Source organism: Accipiter gentilis, chromosome 5 (assembly GCF_929443795.1).
Source record: "Accipiter gentilis chromosome 5, bAccGen1.1, whole genome shotgun sequence".
In the NCBI taxonomy this organism is placed as follows: domain Eukaryota; kingdom Metazoa; phylum Chordata; class Aves; order Accipitriformes; family Accipitridae; genus Astur; species Astur gentilis.
Window position 1 is genome coordinate 21,327,194 of NC_064884.1, and position 18,644 is coordinate 21,345,837.

Consider the following 18,644-nt stretch of genomic DNA (forward strand, 5'->3'; position numbering starts at 1 on the left):
GACCAACCTTGCAGTTTTAAGCATGAGGAAGACAAAATGATATTACTAGGGCTTATATAGGTATAGGACAGTTAAACTTGCCTGTTTCGCAAAGATCATCAACAGACTGACGATTAGTTAAGATCTGGCATAAGCTACATTTAAAAACTGCACATTCATGTACTATAAGGACCCTGATATAGTTTGCTACCAAAATACTATCACAAAAAACAGAGGAAGGAAACGGTGTATCACAATTAGCAATCATTTATCTCTCTCACACAGACATGTGTGCACATGTACCCACAATATGGGTCACTATACTGTACACAGCTAAGAAACCAGAAGATAACAACCAGACTGTATTTTGGTGGAATATTTATCAGATAATGCATGCTTTAAATAATATACCAATATAGTCCATCATTCAGACTAGAATCTCTCTCAGCTTGGAAATATGACTACTACTTAAAAACTCCTTTAAAAAAAATATTAATTGGAAGTGGGTACAAACAATCAATGAGTTATACTTCAGTATAGCTGCACAAAGACATTAATGAAGACATATTTTCTTTGAAATTCCTCAACAAAACCCACCAGCTACAAAGGTTTCCAAATCACATAAGAAAAGCAACTCATTTTCATATTCTTTTTCATCTTAACTTGGAAACATTTCACTGTGAACAGGAAACCGGATATAAGTTACAAAGAATGAAAGAACAATTAAGGTATTTGCTAATCTTCCATCTCCTTTATTGTACTAACACTTACACAACTCATTCTTTAAACAAGCGTAGTCCTACTCCACTACTCATATGAATGACCACAGTTAAATTTTGGACTTTTTTAAGCTTGAGGAAATGTTTTAATTTAACATATCTGCACAGCATTACAAACAGTTCTTTCCATTACTTTTAACAGTGTTCATTTATTACATAGACTATCAAATTACAATGAATACACATTATTGATATTTCTAAGGATTAAATTAAAGTTAAAACATGAGTGGTTCTTCTGTGCTTACAACTAGAGACAGATAAAATTCATCTGATTATAGGTCTCTGCCCTCATGCTTTTAGGAGCATCCTAGGAGCTTCGGATGAGCATTTACCACCACCAGGACAATGACCTGCTGTTGTCCAGCTCCCACAGCAGTGATAAAGATGGTTTCACTGCTGGAATAAGCAACACATATTTTAGCATTATAACTAGAAACTTCTCAGGACTTAAAGGTGTTGAAACCTGTTTTATCCATCAGCTCCTACAGCTGAATCACTGTCAGTATTGGTTCAAGAGGGATACATCTTATTAATGCCAATTACTTAGTCCAGACAGACCTTAAAAAGTGCAGGATCTACTGCTGTACCTTGAGTCACTGTACTGTCAGTAACACACATCATTATATTATACAGACATTATATTCTGAGCTAAGTGTGTGTAGATTGAGATTCTACCTTAGTTGTTTCCCACCTTATCACTTCAGTCCTCAGTAAGCATACTTTTGCAATATATTATCACAGCCCCCTTTCTATTTACAGACTGTCCCATCTGTACACAGTTCTTCAGCATGTCAAGAAGCACTCTGTTGAAAGTATGACACTAAAGAAAAAAAGTAACTGGACCCAAGTCCAGTTTTTATTGGTAATCACAAATTATTTACTCTTTCAACATAAAAATCTTCAACTAACAAAAAGCAGAAAAGTTTTCTAAAAATGTATACAATCATAGCTGTTCTATGCCAGTGAGTAATTTAATTTACATTACTATGACTATTCACTCAAGTGACTAAGTAAAAAAACCAACAATTTTCAAAAGTAAAGTCTGTAAGAGAAAACATTTAGATATTAAAAATTTCCTCACATTATGTATTTTGAGATTTGTCAAAATATAATTCCCTGCCCCCAGGAAGAACAGCTTATAGACAGCATGTCATACTACAGGCACACAAATCCTGTCCCCAGCAACTGGCTACACCTTTCTTTCCAGGGGCTGGGCAGATCCTTTTAAATAACAAGAAACAGTTTCGGTCATACTGACTTCTCCTTGTATTCAGCTTCAACACATACCCACTATGTCTTCAAATATAATTCAGACAATAAAAATATGACTTCAAATACTATTTCATTAATCGAACGATATTTGATAATCTGGAGAGTTTTGTATTGGCTTAATTAGATCCATTAGACATGTGCCTTGGTACACAGAACAGGAAAACAGACGTAAATTCATTATCTCTTCTGAGAAATAAAGCCTGACAAGCATGCAATACTAGTGAGAAACAACAACTGGTAAAACCCACTAGGAAAAAACACACATCAGTTCCAGAAATAAAACATTACTTGTCAACCATTACAGAAGAGCTCCAAGAACTGGCCATGCCAGCATGTGTAAGCATTTTCTCCAGCTGACCCTCACAACTGCAGGCTACTGCCAGCCTGTAGCACAAAGAAATCACAAGCTCAGAGAAACAAACAATTCAGTGCCATGTACCATGCTAATGAACTCGCCTCTTCAGGTTTTTGGGAGGTGGGGGTGAGAGGCTATTCCTGTATCACAACCCTTGTAATTCAGATGCTCTTAGAAATATAACCTTGAAAACCCTTTCTCAGACCCCTGGGGTGCATGCCCAGAGAGGGGGGACCAGCCGCAGACAGGAAGAACATGCCACAGGACCCCGCTCAGCCACAACACTTTGATCGCACAAAGTCCATTCTTGTTAGTTCATGAGTTATGTTCATAAAACATTTGTTGAGTTCAATTAGTTTCTGACTCTGGGCTCCATCTGTCATACCAGTCTGTCTGGGCAAGAGGAATGGTGCAAAGTCCTCTCAGTCGGTAGAGCAGAATTGGGCTCAACGTCAGAATACTATGAATTTCTTTCACTTATCGTCCTTCGAAGAAAACCTTTACTAGATCTGGGGCAAATAGGGGGTGCCTGCTGCCTGCAACTTTGGCGTGTGTAATTTCTTTCTACTTACCTAAAAAGAAAGGCAACCCTGGGAGAGATGGGGGGAACAGAAAGCAGCCCTCATCATCTTTGGGTGTAACCGCACACGCGGGTCCAAGTGACACTAAACTATTTGTCAAAGTTAGCTCAGCATGTTCTTCTGCAAATAGTAGCTTTGGACAGGAGGAATTTGAGAACATCTCTGCAGCCCTGTGGTTTTGGGTCCTCCTTTGTAAGTATGTACTAACCAGACTCTCTCCCAAGGGCTGCTGAGATATCCAGTCCTGTAATAAATGAGCTGTTCCCATAGATGTTCCCTGGATATTAGTCCAGTAGACTTTCCCACATTTCTGGAGACAGTGGAGGTTTTCAACTAGCTGGTAGGTTGTGCCTCACAAACAGTGTTTATTAGAGTTCAAGAGCTCTCCTGAGAATTGGAATTAAGATAAAATTAGATGCAACAGCCTGCTTGTCTGCACTTGAAAAAGGTGATCCATCTTTCAGAAAAAAACCCAAAGCTAAAGGCTTCTACACCCCCCCACAAATCTGTAAGTCAGAAATCACAAGTGATCTTAACAATACATTTAGTATTTCTACATCAAAGTAAAAAGATTTTAACTAATCTTTAAGTCTTCATGTAATCTATGGGAGATCACATAAATTCTTTTAGTCAAGTTCCATACTATGTCCAAATATTATTTTAGTTTGCTTCTTACTGAGCTGTAATACACAGTTAAAAGTGAAATGAAACTGCTTGCTAATACAAAAGAGCTAACTGTGAATCATTAAGAGGATAGTAATACATATATATTGTTTAAAACCTGTAATTCAGTTCTTTTCTAGTGTGTAATAGATCTTCTGAAACAACTATTTCTTATTCCAACCTGTAGAGCCTTTCGATTCATTGCTGAGGAAACACTAACCAGGTCAACAGACATTCAGTAGACTTGTAAGTATTTTTGAGTTATTCTGACTTTCATTAAGTTTTCTTCTTGGACAGGAGGACTCGCAACACACAGCAACAAGAACAACAAAAATTACTTAACTGCTACTGCAGATGGGAAAAAATTGTGTGCATGATGAAGTTTCAGGCAAAAATTACATCCTTCCTGCACTTCTAATCTCATTAAGCTTGATTCCACCCAGACTTGTCAAATGCACACATGGGATAAAACTCTTCTTCATGGGTTGCTTTCATGCTTCTTGACTGACTCCCTCCATTTTCTCCCCCCAAACCCCTATCTTAATTTTTTTGCATACAAGCTCACCAAACCCAATGTTCTCTGCTAAAATTACTTTTTCATTTGAACACTAAGTTCAATAACAGGGGAGTAGATATTCAGCTATTTTTGGCCTAGCTTACAATTGAACGCAAAAGAGATCTCAGCGTTAGTTTTTAAAAGCATCTGAAGTGACCACAACATTTTTTCCTCCAGACTGCCTCTGATACTAGTCTGTGCATCTGCTAGAAATGAGCAGTTTGAACTCGTAATTCCATAAAACACCACTTCCTAAATTTATTTGTAGGAGGTGTCATTTTTCTGTGGTATGAAGACTCATTTGATGACAAAGGAGGATGAAAGGTTGATTAAAATAGGCAGCCACCAGATGAACCGCAGCCTGAGCCATGCTCCTCCTGTGGTTAGATCGTACTTCCTGTAAACCTGCTGTGCTGAGCTCAAAAAAGTGCCTCTCCCACCCCAGCCTCATCCTAAAAAACAGCTTTATGTGAAGGAAAGCTGAGAATCACCAAGATTACTCTGTCCAGACCTACTTAAAGACTCTGCCTAGGCTTTATACCACTTACAGAACAAAAATAAATAAATAAATAAAAAACCCCAAACCAACAGGACAAACCCACTCACTAATAACATTAGTCATAGCTAGATCTCCAAACAATGCCTGCATACTCAGACTACGAATAGAAACCAAAAGCTTGGATTTTAAAGCAATAAACAAAAATCACTACCATCCCCTTCCTGAATAATAGTTCCCAAACTACTTAAATTATTTAAAATAGAAAGTGGAAGAGATGTACAAGAAAAAAGGCAATGGAAAGTGCTTCTCAGAGCACAGATAGGCGTTGAACAGGCTAGAGGAAGATGAAACAGGGAACGAAAAAAATAAGGAAATGTTCTATTAATAGCAGATATACTTGCAACTACAAGGGTCAAATAGGAGGATTAAAAATATAAACATATTAAAATTAAAAACACAAATATAAGTTGTCCATCCTGGCCTGTACTGAACTGAATTACAGCAAAAAAATCCCAAGCTTTGCTATCAATTTTCTCCCCCCTTGAGTAAAATTCTTTGCTATAGTTTAGAAAGCACTTTGCCACTTGGGGTGGAGGCAAAGAAATGTCACATTTCCAGTAGTTCTTAAACATGCAGCCATGTTACAGACAAGTTTGACAGGTTCAACTTTTTCCAAAACAAATGTGCATACACATGTGCTCCCTGAACTATGGGAAGCAAGTTGTTTTCTTGGAGAATGTATAAATCTTTGCAGGTTACATTATTCAGTCTAAAATGAATTTTTCGTCAGTCCTCCTGAAGGAGCTGGATTCAGAAATAAGAACTCTCAACAGATGGAAGCCATTTAATGCAGCATTGCTGAAGACAGAGAGAAAGGCAGATAGGACAGAATAAATACCAGATGGTAAATACAAAAAAATTCAAGGGAGGGAGTAAAAGCAGGAAAAGAGAGACAGAAATACACAGTGACAGTCCCGGAATTGGTGACACAACCTGTCGTTCTCTTAAGAGACCATGTGGTCAGCCTTTTTTCCTGCTCCTCTGTTCTCTTACAATAAGAGACAACTGTGCTTATCAGGTTTCTAGTCATTCTGGGAAAATTACTTGCTGCCATGGACTATGGCTTCATGCTTAATCTTGTTTCACTTAGAAGAGTTAAAAATAAAAGTTGGAACAGCTCATATTTTGAAGGCATATGGGAAAAAAAAAAAGTAGCCCTACCCTGAGTGCAGTAATGGTGCAGACATTAGCAGAGCTTGCTGTGGCACTCTGCAGGCAGCGACTGTGTCAGTGAATCAGGCAAAGCGCAAACTTGCTTTATTATGAACAAAGCACAGAAAACAGAATTAGCATCGTGAATTAATTTTCATTTTTAGTCAGTGTATCTTGATTGTTTGCATCTTAAAAGTTAACGGTTAACTGAGCTAATTTCCCCCTTGGTTTACATTTGGACATCAGCTTCCTTTATAGCAAAGCATAGATGCTCCAGCACTGAGTAACATGAAATATATGAGTCACACCCCTCAACTGTATGATATCTTGCCGTATACTCCGATTTGGAGCCAAATTCTGACTCCAGGCTCTGCTTTCCTTCCTTTCATGGCACTATTGTATATTCATTACCTGCACTATTCTAGGCAATAGCTGGAGTTACATTTTCCTACCTGGAAGGAGAAGGATTTCTGCACTCCTAGACCAGGCTCACACCACAGCACATCACTGCCTTGGCCCATAACCCTGCAGACACATTTCACAGCAGCAAAGCGATCAGCAAGTAAAGGAGACAAGTTTACAGACTACACAGTTTCAAGGGAAGCAAGCAAGAGTGCTTTACCATCTGGTCATTCATCACGTATTTTGACAACTCATGTTACACATTGACAGGTTTGACAGGCAAGAGGTAAGCTTCCAGTCTCAGCATACCAGCCAGCAGGTCTTTCTTTTGGCATGGATAAAATGGTTTTCCTTCCCGTCGGCTCAGTGAAATATAAAACACGCTCCCAAAACCAGTAGCAGCCATGGCAGTTGTTAACAGCTGAGCCTTTATGATGAGAAAGGAACAGCAGGTTAAACTCTTCACTGTAGGAATCACAAATGATCTAAACTAAAGGTCCCTGCTCCAAACCTGGTGCTGGAAAACAACACTTGATTGGGAGCAAAGCCCAAACCAGGGAGCTCAGAAGAAACCATCCCTTGCTTTCCCCTAAAGATTTAAGTACTATTTGCTGTACCAAAAATGCTCTTAGAACTAAATCTAATAAATGTTTTTTGAGAGAAAAAGGCTAAAGACTTACTGAAACAGCCAAAATACCAATCTGAAAGTACCGTCCAATAGAATCACATCAAATATTAATGACTGCTTTAATTACCCCAGAGGGGGTTCTCTATTTATATCAGGTTGGGCTCCTGATCGTCATCTATCAGTAGAGCTGGCCAAGTAATCAGGTTTTCCAGAGAGCTTGTAGGAACAAGTCCACACTCCTGTGCCTCCACAGACAACGTGCATTGCTCTCAAGAGCTGCACATGCACGACAGTGGTTTGCAGAGCTTGCAGACACATGCTACCAGTGAAAACAGTATTGTGACGAAAAAAATCTGGCTTTAGATTTCACCACTGCAGGCCTTAACAGCTAAAAACTTCAGCACTCAAATGCTCCAATACACTGCAGCCCAAGCCCTCAAAAACAATTGAATTAATTTTTCCCCATGGCTTTTCTTTGGCTTTTAGTCAAATTGGGGGCTACTCATATTCAATGAACTCCCTACCATTTGTCCACACACACTAGAAAATTTCTCTAGTGCTTTCTTTTCATTATGAGACTTTTTATAGATTTCCTGACATGTCATAAACTGACATGTCATAAAATGAATCCTGTGAACAAAAGCACTCCCCCTGCCAAGCAAGGAACTGACACTCTTCTAACCTGGTTCACAACAAGCTAGAGCCAGATCCCTCTCTTTTCATCGTTCAGGAGACTTTATACAATGGACACAAAACAGAGGCACATACATGGGTACTCACGTACAAGGAGGCATATCCAGTAACCGATGGGCGAAGAGTCCTTCTGCAAAGTTACATCAGCCGCTTGTGCCTTTGGGCTCCTTAGAGTCCTCAAGAGAGGACCATCTTAGAGGTCTCAAGAGGTCTGAAGCGCAGCATAACAACCTCTAGCCTCTTGAGGACCCATCGGTAAAGCACAGCTCAGGCAACCCGTGCATCTCACCTGTTAACACTGGAAAGTAAACCATGGGGCCGTACTGCAAGACCCCAACCAACTTCAGAACCACAGCTCATCATCTTCATCCTAGGCAATGTATAAAAGCTAAGCGTGTCACTGAATGGTGCTAGAAGGGCACTTGTTTCTGACCTCTCTTCTTATCTCTGCATACGTGCATACATATTTTGTAAACATGTATGCGTGAGTACCATATGAATATCTGACCATCTACTAAAATAATAGCACACTGCCTAAAAGTGCCATTTCTTCCACAGAAAAAGGGAGTTACAAACATTTTGTTCACTTCAAAAAAGGTAAACATTGCGTTTAACAAAAAAAGCAAAAGAAATCACAACTAATTCAAATGTATAAAATATTTGTGCTGTATTTGACCACGGAAAACTAAAGGTACTTATACAAACAGCTTGTTAGAACAGAATATAAACTACTCTTGAACCAGAAATGGCAAAAAGAGTATAAGAGAACAGCACATCTGATACGCCAGCCTGGAGAGACACAACAAAGCCATGTGTAAATGTCAGACAAGGAGTAAAAATGCCTGTTGCTTACTTGCCTTTTACACAGAAACTACTTCAGTGTCTGCATATATCTTCAGAACATGTTTCATAATCCTGGCATCATGGTTTATAAAGACTGCAAAGAAAGAAAAAAAACTACCCACCAAGCTGAGGTAAGAATCTTTTGGCAGAGATCCCAAAACATCTCAACCAGAAAAAAAAAAATCTAACCTTATTTGGACAAAACACAGAATTTCACTCAAACTATATTTGCATTGCCACTTTTTATTGTTAGGGGAGAGGGACAGATACGAAAAACATGCTTTCAGAAATACAGGAACATACGCAAAATGAGATAATTAAAAAAAATTAAAAATGAGAAAAACACTTAGGTCTAAAAATTGTTTGGACAAGTTGGCTATTATTTCACATTTGCTCTGCACAGTATATTTTATGTCTTCTTTCAGTGAGATTGCCTTGTAACCTATTTTTACCTCGGTAGAATCACACACACAGAAGCATTGTTAAGAGGTAAATATAGAAGATGCCAAAGAATTAGAGGGATAAAAAAAGTATTCCAAGATCACTGTCACCTTTAGAAGTGAAACATGCAGTCCTCGAGGACAGCAGATAAACAGAAACCAAACTCCATGGGGAGCTGCAAAGGAAGGAGTAGTCACAGGCTTGCTATACAACTATAAAACTACCAACTTTATAAGAGATTGAGTACTCTGAATTAGATCTTGGGCTATCAGCTATAAACAGGTGCTTGTGCACTGTAAGCAAAGTGAAAGGTAAATCCCACTTGCTTTGTTCAAACAGTGCAATTTTAAATCACTGGGTAGCTAAAAGAAGTGTAGGATGGTCTGGTTTCCTTGTATGATTTGTAAGATTTAGTGTCCTTGTATATGACTACTATATACAATGGAACACAATTATGGAAAACCTACTGTGCCTAAGCTTCAGATGTTCAGAATACATTAAAAATGCCCCAAAAGAAGAAACCATTGTGGTTTTCCCAATAATGAACTCCTAATCCTTCACAATGGAAGCCATCCATGTTTCAGTCAGTTCTGACTTACTCCATGTATTAATAATTTTTTAGTTTAAGTTATTGTGTAAAACCATGTCATTATCATATTTATAATTATCATATTTATAATGATAAACACAAAATTAAAAATTAAGATATTTTAGGCTCTGCCTTTAAAAAACATCACTCACTTCATCTTGTTCTAAAGCCAGTCATCCTCTAGGGACAAACTTGGAGGCCTCTCAGTAAGCTGCAGTGAATCCTTCCTGCCCAGGGAGACTTACAGGGAACCAGGCCTGCCATTCAGATAGTAGCTCAAGTTGCCAGAGGTTTCTGCCTGACAACTTCTGCCCCATGGGGCTCAATGACTAAAACATCAATGAACAAAAGACTTCATGTAACAATTGTAGCACCTGATATTTTGTGCCACTAATGCTTTTTTTTAAAAAATTAAATTAAGTCTTGCAAAAATCAATGTCATCCAAATATGTTTAAGAGTTCAAGGCTCCATCATACTTGGTCACCAGACTGGAAGAAATCCAGAGAAGACAAGCTGCAAAATGGAATAATTCTAGCCACACAGCATTTTCACCACTCTAAGTTTTTGGTATTGTCAGCTTTTTTTTTTTTTCTTTTTTTTAAGAAGTTGTTGGATATACTGCATCCAGTTGCTACAAAAACTAATGTACGTCATACCAAGACTGTAGCTGCTAAGCATTACTGGGAATGGAAAACTCCAGATATTCAGCTTGTAAAAAGGCTGACTTGTAAGTGGCATCCAAATTTGCTTTTCATAGGTGAGCTGTGAACTTCAGTGGCGCAAGTGAATGCCACAGCTCTGCATCTTTGGTAGTGTGCTGGTTATTCAATGCATTAACAGCTCCTTCCATTGCTCATTTCTTGTTCTGAACTTTCTGTGAAATGAGGATGTATATGTTAGCAGAGGAGATTATGCTCACCCCAATGTAAAGGATCCATTGACTAGTCTTTTCTCCTAGTAAGATTAATCTTTACTTGCAATGAAAAGAACGTGTATTAAGAAAGAAAGAAGTGTATTATCTGCTCAGCTGTGTGGCAGCCTCACATGAGGTAAGCAAGGTTGGAAAAAGAATTTTTACTCCATTGCCAACATCAGTACTCTCCTGAAGCGAGCAAGCAAGCACTAATCTTCCTTCACACCAGTTGTAACAGACACAATTCTAAAAGTATCATATAATAAAGAACATAATTTCAGTGTACAGCCTTTCCTTTCCTTTTAATTCTTCTTTATGCATCAAACTGAAGAGACAACTTAAGTCCTCCCCTTTTCATAGGCCACATTTAAAGAGTAAAGACAACTCATACTAGTCCAGAAAATCACCAGTGCTGAGATGATGGCAGTGAACTTCATTACCCTCTTCAGCACTTACCCCCCACACTTTGGGGAATAGGGAATGGAGTATTAGTGACACTGAAATAAAGGCATGAAACTACACATGAAGCCTAAGGGAGTCTTCTTTCCCTTTTCAAACATACTCCATACAGCATGTGTTTGATGAATACTAATTAAGTACAGTAGAAGTGTTCAATTTGTAGTAATGAACTTCAAGGGCAAGATGTGACTCCATAGTCTTCAATCAGAGCAGACTCTCGTTATGGTCAAGAGAGACACTGCAGGCATCAGACTGGACTAAATGAATTTCAGCATAATCAATATACTTGCCTTTCTGTGCATGTGTGTGCATACACACACACACATAGACACAAAATACACTAAGCACACACACATATATATACATGTAACTTATCCCAGTCATACATGTGTGGCGGTTTTTTTGAGAAATAAAGAGTGCATCCGAAACTTGCTGGTGTTATTAATGATGAAAATACTACTTACTGGCAGAAGTTCTATAAATGCAACAAACTGAAACCATACATTTGGACACAAAAAGGAAAAGCAACAGGATACAAAGCATTGCAACCACCAGGGAATCCAACTTTCTCAGCAGCACGATGTTCTGGAAGTCCATTAACAGACAATTAGCAGATTTTCAGTATGGCCTTTTAAAACTAAGAGGTAATGCAGAGTCATCATAAACATGAAGAGCTGGCACTGACCTGCCTGCTCTAGCCAGAACAGATAGGGCAGCCCCCACCTCCCCAACTGGGACAAAGCAACTAGATCTCTACTTGCACAGATATAATCAACACTGTAATTGAGGAAAAAGAGACACACTTGCTTCTCATTTGGGCAATACAGAGTTTACCACACCTATTATATATACATCTGGGATGCCCGTCTGCCGACTTCTTTTAATTTACTGCTTTTCTGTAGGTAAGAACATAAAAAAATAATATGACACAAAAGATCAAGTAAATCATTAAACATAAGGCATAAGTTTTCACTGAAGTGGCACAGTTATAGGATATCAGCACTTTACAATCTCAAATGAGTCCTGGATTGGCCTCGTTAGGTAATGACCTTTAACCTCCGTCTCATGCTTGAGTTACAGAAAATGCTACTAATTAAATGAACAACATTATAACAGTGGGAGTCCTCCTGTTTCTGCCTGCCTTCAGGATTTGTACTTGTACTTGCACAGTACTAGGAAGACTATGAGGTTTGTAATGTGGAGGTGCGGATTCCTTGCTCACACCCCATATTGTTTAAATGACAACCTGTAATCAACAGGGAACCAAATTGTTCCCTGACATTGTGTAATTCGTGTTGAATTAAAAGAAGACAATAAGGCTTACATACCAATCGGGAAGGGGGAAGACACACATTGTGATTGAACAAACGCTTTGTGTAAATAGCAAGGCTTGCTTAAATGTTGCGTAAGGGTCACGAGAAAAGGGCAACGGCTATAACTTACTAGATAAGGAGGGAAAAAGACAACAACTGTAACTTACTAGATAAGGGGATTAACTCTAACACACTGCACTTCTCCACATCGAAAGACATTCTACATCAAAAGACACTCCCCCTTGAGAAGATTGACCGAATCCACCCAATAACAAACCTACACAAGTGAAGAAAGAAGAAGCAAGACAAGGCGGAGATTTACAAGAAAGGGGTGCATGAACTGTATAAAAGGAATGTAACTATAACAGAAAGTTGAGAGCTTTTGGTGAAGCACTGTCTCCCTGGCCGCCCAGCGCTGTTTTGCTCTCTTATCGCTTGCTAATAAATTCAATCTTTTTATTTAATACAAATTGGCTCCTCCAATTTGTCATGAGCGTCTATAACACAGCCCAATTCATATAGGTCTGCTTACAGTGCAGAATACCATCACGCAGCTACCAGCCATAACATTGCCTTCTACACATCTCTTCAGTAATTACAACAGCAACAAAAACAATATTGCAAATATGAAAGGCTTTAACAACATAAACACCAAGTTTTGCAACTGGAGAAATCACAAAAAAAGCAGTATTAAAAAAATCCAGAATGATGCAGGTACATTGTTCTTTCTAGCTGACACAGAAAAGCAATAAATTGCTGCTCTAGGCAGCAAAGCACTGATCTTACCGCTCCTGTCAATGTTCTTCAACTATGTAACGTCCTGCAGCCAACCTTCCTCTCCAGTTCATTCTTTTGAAGAATTTTCCCCCTCTACTTTGTGTTATTCCTACAGCTGCCAGCCGCACCAGTCCTTATTTGAACTGACTGCATAAGCACATACCTAAAATCTAAAATAATACACACTGGAAGAACTAATAATGCTTTGGGGCACTATCCATGAACATTTTCATCACCACAACACAGCAGGTGCTAGTTCCAGTAAACATTCAATATTCTACTCTCCTAAGACAATGCTGAAATAGGGCAAAAAAAGAAGCAATAACTGTAGGTTCATTTACTGAGAAAACAGGTACTGCAACACCAGACACTGCAGAGGTGGCAGTCGAGCTGTGTTCAGATTAGCAAGCTAATATAATAGTGGTGTTTTGCAAAATTAAAAACCAAAAAACTAGGATTGTTATTTAGTTGTTCCAGGCAAATATCGGGATAATAATTTTCTCATGTATGTCCAATTGTAACACTGTAGACATTCCCTCTCTCCCAAAATTTTGTGCAAAGTTATTGTTAGTGTATTTTTGCCTAGCCCAATAACAAATGCCTTTATTCATAATTAGTAGAGTCATTCACTGGAGTGAAAGGTATAGCACTACGAAGGACGCTTTATTTGGGTAGAAAGCACCTCATATGGGCATGGTACTTGTTGATACTACTTTACATGCAACTTGTTTCCTTTTAACCTGAATTGAGAAGAATGAGCATGCTTACTTATCTTTTTAGTTAGTAAATGGTTAGTAAAAGATGCAGGCACAATTGCAATTCTAAATGGCAGAAAGCAAGCAGTCTCTCTCCTGTTAACTCTTTCCCAAATGATTTTACCTGTCTTCAGACTGAGGCTGTTCTGCCTCTCAGCCCTGCAGAAGCTTGGACAACTGCAAAGCACTGAAGAGTTCACAACTCATCCCGCGTACTTAAGGAATCACAAGGCATCTAGGGAGAGGGAAGAATGGCAACTCTCTTCCCTTATTAGAAAATGCAAGAAGTCGTTTATTCCACACCAGCAGCTGTCAGCAGAAATCCTGCTGAAGAAGATGCACAGGCCTTTATCCTCCACAACCCAGTGAACCCTACAACCATTTTCCTGCTCTGACTTTTCACCTAATGGCAGACCCCTTTTATGAAGATCAAGTAGTCTTTTGCTTCTCAAGCAGGGAGAGTAATGCTTTGGGACGTCCTCTCTAGGTAACAGCAGCAACTTCATAGGCAAAGGACTGCAGTCCCTAGTGGGGGAGTGACAGTCTTTAGGGACAGCACATGATAACGGCACTAAGCAGCCTCCAAAGCACCTGCAGTTTGCTTGTGCAACTCCAGAGCATTTTACACACCAAGCAATTTTATCCACTAGTGGCACTGAGTTTTCCCCTACAAGCCTTCAGATCAGATTTTGATCAAAAGGTTTCTTATTCAACAGATTTCCTCCGAAGGCACAAACAAAAGTAATAATTGGAAACAGCTGGGCATTTCACAATATAGAAATAGCTTCAAGACAGGACTTACACACACCATGTGTGCCAGTGGCACAGCAGAGCCAAATAACAATGGTGCCATCAGCCTCTTGGCTGAAAAACAGTGAAATTAAACATCGCAGTCATCAGAAAAATCTGGTAGAAATATCAGCATGATTCCTAATGAAAACCACTGATGGAAAAGGGCTAGTGAATGTTGTAAAGGGTACACATAGAGTTTGGGTGCATCTTATATGTTGGATATCAAGCTCTTGTTTCTCACGTATTACTAACATAGACTATGATTAACATTTTACCAATGACATATTTATTACAGATGGTGACACCCTTAGTATTTGTGAAAATAAATACTTTAAAGCAAATATAATAAAATATTTAGGCTCCTCATGCCGAATTTTTTATTGTCATTTAGCCAAGGTACAGTTCATTCTGAAGCAGAAGAGTGAACCAGGACACTTCCAACACAGCAGCAAATGATACCGTTCAATAAATCCAGTAGCCTACTGCCACCACAAGGAAAACAGTGGAATTACTTCCAGATGTGAAGTAACTATTACCAGTGGAACTAATACAGTAAATTACACTTATGTAAGGAGGAGACAAAATTTAGTATTTTAATCAGGATGAAGAAGTATTTGAAAACAAAAAAAGCTGGGAGTGATAATTTGCAAAAGCTTATCTCCCCCATTTTCTCAATGTTTTGCATCCTGATAGGATAGGAGGCTGGGAAGTATGAAGGCAGAAGGTAAAAAACAATTGACAGAACAACACCGAAATGGTACAGTTCTCCAGGGCCAGCCTTCCTAGGACTTTGTTCTACCTTCCAGGATATTCCACACAAGAAATGAGACTTTAAACAAAAGTAAACTTAATAAAGTAACATAACTTCTCTACAAAATAAATTAGAAATAAGTCAGATGATTCATGCATATTCAGTGGATCTACGGGCAGGAAAGGAAACAGCTCTAAGTAGTAATGACATCTTTCATAAATACAAAACCAGGACTACTCTATACACAACCAGAGGAAAAGAAAACATTCAAATACTTATTGCTGCAGTAAATATGATACTTTTGTGGCCCTTATTCATCTCCATACTTTTCACTGGTGCCATGCTTTGCACAGGTGGAATGGAGGAGGGTACAGGAAAGTCCTTTACCGTATTTGTACTCAGCTCTAATACAAGCAGGTGGTTGATTTATGGTACAGACCTATGATTACTACTTAGAAGACATGAAGTACTACAGCAATTAAGTCACAAGGGTAATGAATCTCTCTGCTTCTAACCAACAAGAAGATGGGTGTCAGAGAAATAAAATCCTCAAGAGACAGAAATGAGGCATTATACATCAGGTGCTTACATTCCATACAAAGTCAACAGAAGACATCTAATGTTTTCCATATTGGCCATACAAAGGACCTGGGCTTCTAAATGAGCTATTTGAAAATAAACAGTGGCCACCTCCCGAAATAATGTATTTGGTGCAATTAGGTATTATCATCAATGGAGACATAAAAGTTACCTGTCTTCTTCTGAACTTCAGATGCAGATCACTGCATTCAAGGGAAATGGCTGCACAAGTACTCTGACTTTCTGTTGCTATTCTGCTGTTTTCTCCCCTTCCTCCAGCACCCAGAGGATGAAGCAAAAAATAAAACCACAAAAAGATAACACAAGCATTGCTGTTAACATTTTAATCATGCAGATTTTTCACAATGAATTAAATATCAAGACTGGAAGAAATCTGCTCAGAAATTCACGTGACAATTGACAACGAAGGGACAACACAGATCTTCAAGTGGAGCTGGCTCCTTCAGGTGCTGGGGAGACACCAGCATCCAAGATGCGTGTCCAAAGACTTAAGATGTTATAAGCACAGAGAAACACTTTTGAAGTTTTCTGTTATCAGTAAATACAATATAACGCAAAAAACCTCCCATATTTAAATTCAGTTACTAAAAGTGTTACAGGCAACTCTCTGAAGCATGCAATTATGTGTTTGGCAGTTCTCAGCTGCTTGAAGATTTAGGTAAGCAACTTGTAGGGTCAAGCTGACTTTCCCCTCCCCCTGCCACATAGTTCAAACAAAAAGAAACAGCTCACACTGTATCACTGCGTGATGGCTTCAGACAAGTCACTTTATGCTAGAGGCAGAGATCTGCAGGCTAGCTGTGAGAACTGAAAAGGAGGTATCAAAAATAATAGCTAGGACAATGGGTTTTCCCACTAGGTAGATGGAGGAAGAGGAAAGTAAGCTTAAGCCTCCCTACTTCCAAAGCACAACCCTAACATCAACCTTTCCCCCCATATTGGGAAGTGTGAAAGAGAGAGGGCCCTCAGAATGACCAGAAAGCCAAGGGATTTTTTCAAATGCTCTAGAACAGAGATCCTGAAAGTATCCACAGGACTTAGGTGTTACTTCCTTTAAGTCACCCACTAGAAATAAGCACCCCAAAATCCATGCATACTCAACATGAAGTTGTGTCCGTACAAAGTAGTTTGTGTATTGCTTAGCTCAAAACTTCAACTTTAAAGTGTGCTGAACTACATAAACTTTGGTTATTTACCAGGAATTTTGTCCATAAGGAGATTAGATGAGTGGTGGCCATGAAGACCATGAGACACACCTGATAACAGCGAGATGCTAATTTACATTGGAAGGCATGACTTCAAAGACCACAGCTGTTACCAGCTTTGGTTCTTAAAGCAGCACATGGGCAACACGATATCCTCTCAACAAAATATTACCATTCTCCTAAGCTATATGCCTATATTACAACAATGGGTAAATATCCCATAATTTTAATCATCTGTGTTTTCTGGGGCCTGAATTAACACTATGTCCGGAATATGACATCCCAGCAGCGCTTGAGTAACAGCTGTATTTGAGAGGGAAAGAAAAAAAAAAAATCCACAGACAAAACCAGAGTCTTAAGTCCTGCAAGAACCAATCTTTATGATTCAGCTTTCATTCCATTTCAGGGCATCATATGAAATGTGATCATTAAAGAAACAATGGACCCTTCATAAGAGCAGAAAATGAGTGCCAGCATGCTCATCAAATTCCAAATCTGTCAACTACATTTGGCTACCTAAGTTTCTCTAGCCATTTCCTCTGGATGTGGCGCTGTCTTTTCTTCTGGCCTCAGACACATCACGTTGTCTGAGCAGCTGCCACAATTCAGTGATGATGAAAGAGCTACCTATTTCTGCAAACAGAAAAACAAAGCCTATACAGAGTTTGGAGATTAGTCATATGAAGTTATCATTTATCTGAAGTTACTGTACTGCAGTACTGCATTGAAATAACTAGAAAAATACTACTTGTGTTTCTTGTAAGGTAAGTCAAAAGCACCTCAGAAAATAGCACCAAGAAAAACGGGGGGGGGGGGGGGGGGGCAAGAAAAGGATATAACCATCGGGTCTGAAAAATTACTATCAGAACAGGGGAGAATGGATACCACAGTAAAATTTGGCTTAGGCAGATTTAGAGAGGAAGCTAATTTTTAAAATAAACCTGAAAAGCAAATCAAGAATTGAACAGGAATCTACAGCAAAGAGTTCAAATATCAGCCAGAATACACAGGGAGGGGGAAGAATATAGGGAGTATTAGTTTCTTTTTCTAAAAGAATGTGATACCGCAGAAAGCCATCATTTTTTTCAGTGATACTGTCAGGTAGAACTCAAAACTTCCTGCTTTCAGCCACGGATTCAGACTCTGATCCTCACTGGGCTTTGATTCTTGAGCTGTGGTAATGCAGGTCACCATCACCTCACAAGACAGAGCAGAGAACAGGCAGTGTGTCCAATTCTGAGAAACTCCAGCTCACTGCTCAGTATATCAACAGCCATTGATTTCAGCTTACTTCAATATGCCAGCAAAACAGCTTGCTACTGAAGAAAGAGCACATCTTGCTTCCCGCTCCCCTTCACTCCCAGCTATGTAGTCCCAACCGTCTTCTTTAATCTCCTCTGATGCTCATGAGATCTTTGTCATGAGACAATTTAAACTCAGGAACTTTGCAGTAATTCTCTTTTTCTTCCTCCCTTTGAGTTATTCAGTAATCCAACAGAAAACTCTTAGTTCACAGAGCGCTCCAGAAAGCACTGTAGCTGTCAAAAGGTAAGAAGTGGCAGTGGATGGGGTGAAAGGGGCAAGAC

At 39.1% G+C, this 18,644-nt stretch overlaps 1 protein-coding gene across 3 annotated transcripts in view; it reads right to left on the reverse strand.

Annotated features, from left to right (window-relative positions):
* COMMD1 (copper metabolism domain containing 1) overlaps positions 1-18,644 on the reverse strand; it is an 88,550-nt gene that overhangs the window by 67,463 nt on the left and 2,443 nt on the right. Inside the window, exons 1-2 of one of the 3 annotated variants that reach the window (XM_049799777.1) lie at positions 7,909-8,405; positions 6,349-6,421 (exon numbers count right to left, since the gene is read on the reverse strand). The exons of 1 other annotated variant lie outside the window; for it this stretch is intronic. In XM_049799777.1, the coding sequence (XP_049655734.1) occupies positions 6,349-6,421; positions 7,909-7,988 (153 nt within the window). In that variant the 5' untranslated portion in view covers positions 7,989-8,405. Of the gene's footprint in view, positions 1-6,348; positions 6,422-7,908; positions 8,406-8,476; positions 8,571-18,644 lie in introns of those variants that run through there. One more of the 3 variants, XM_049799778.1, reaches the window with a different exon arrangement.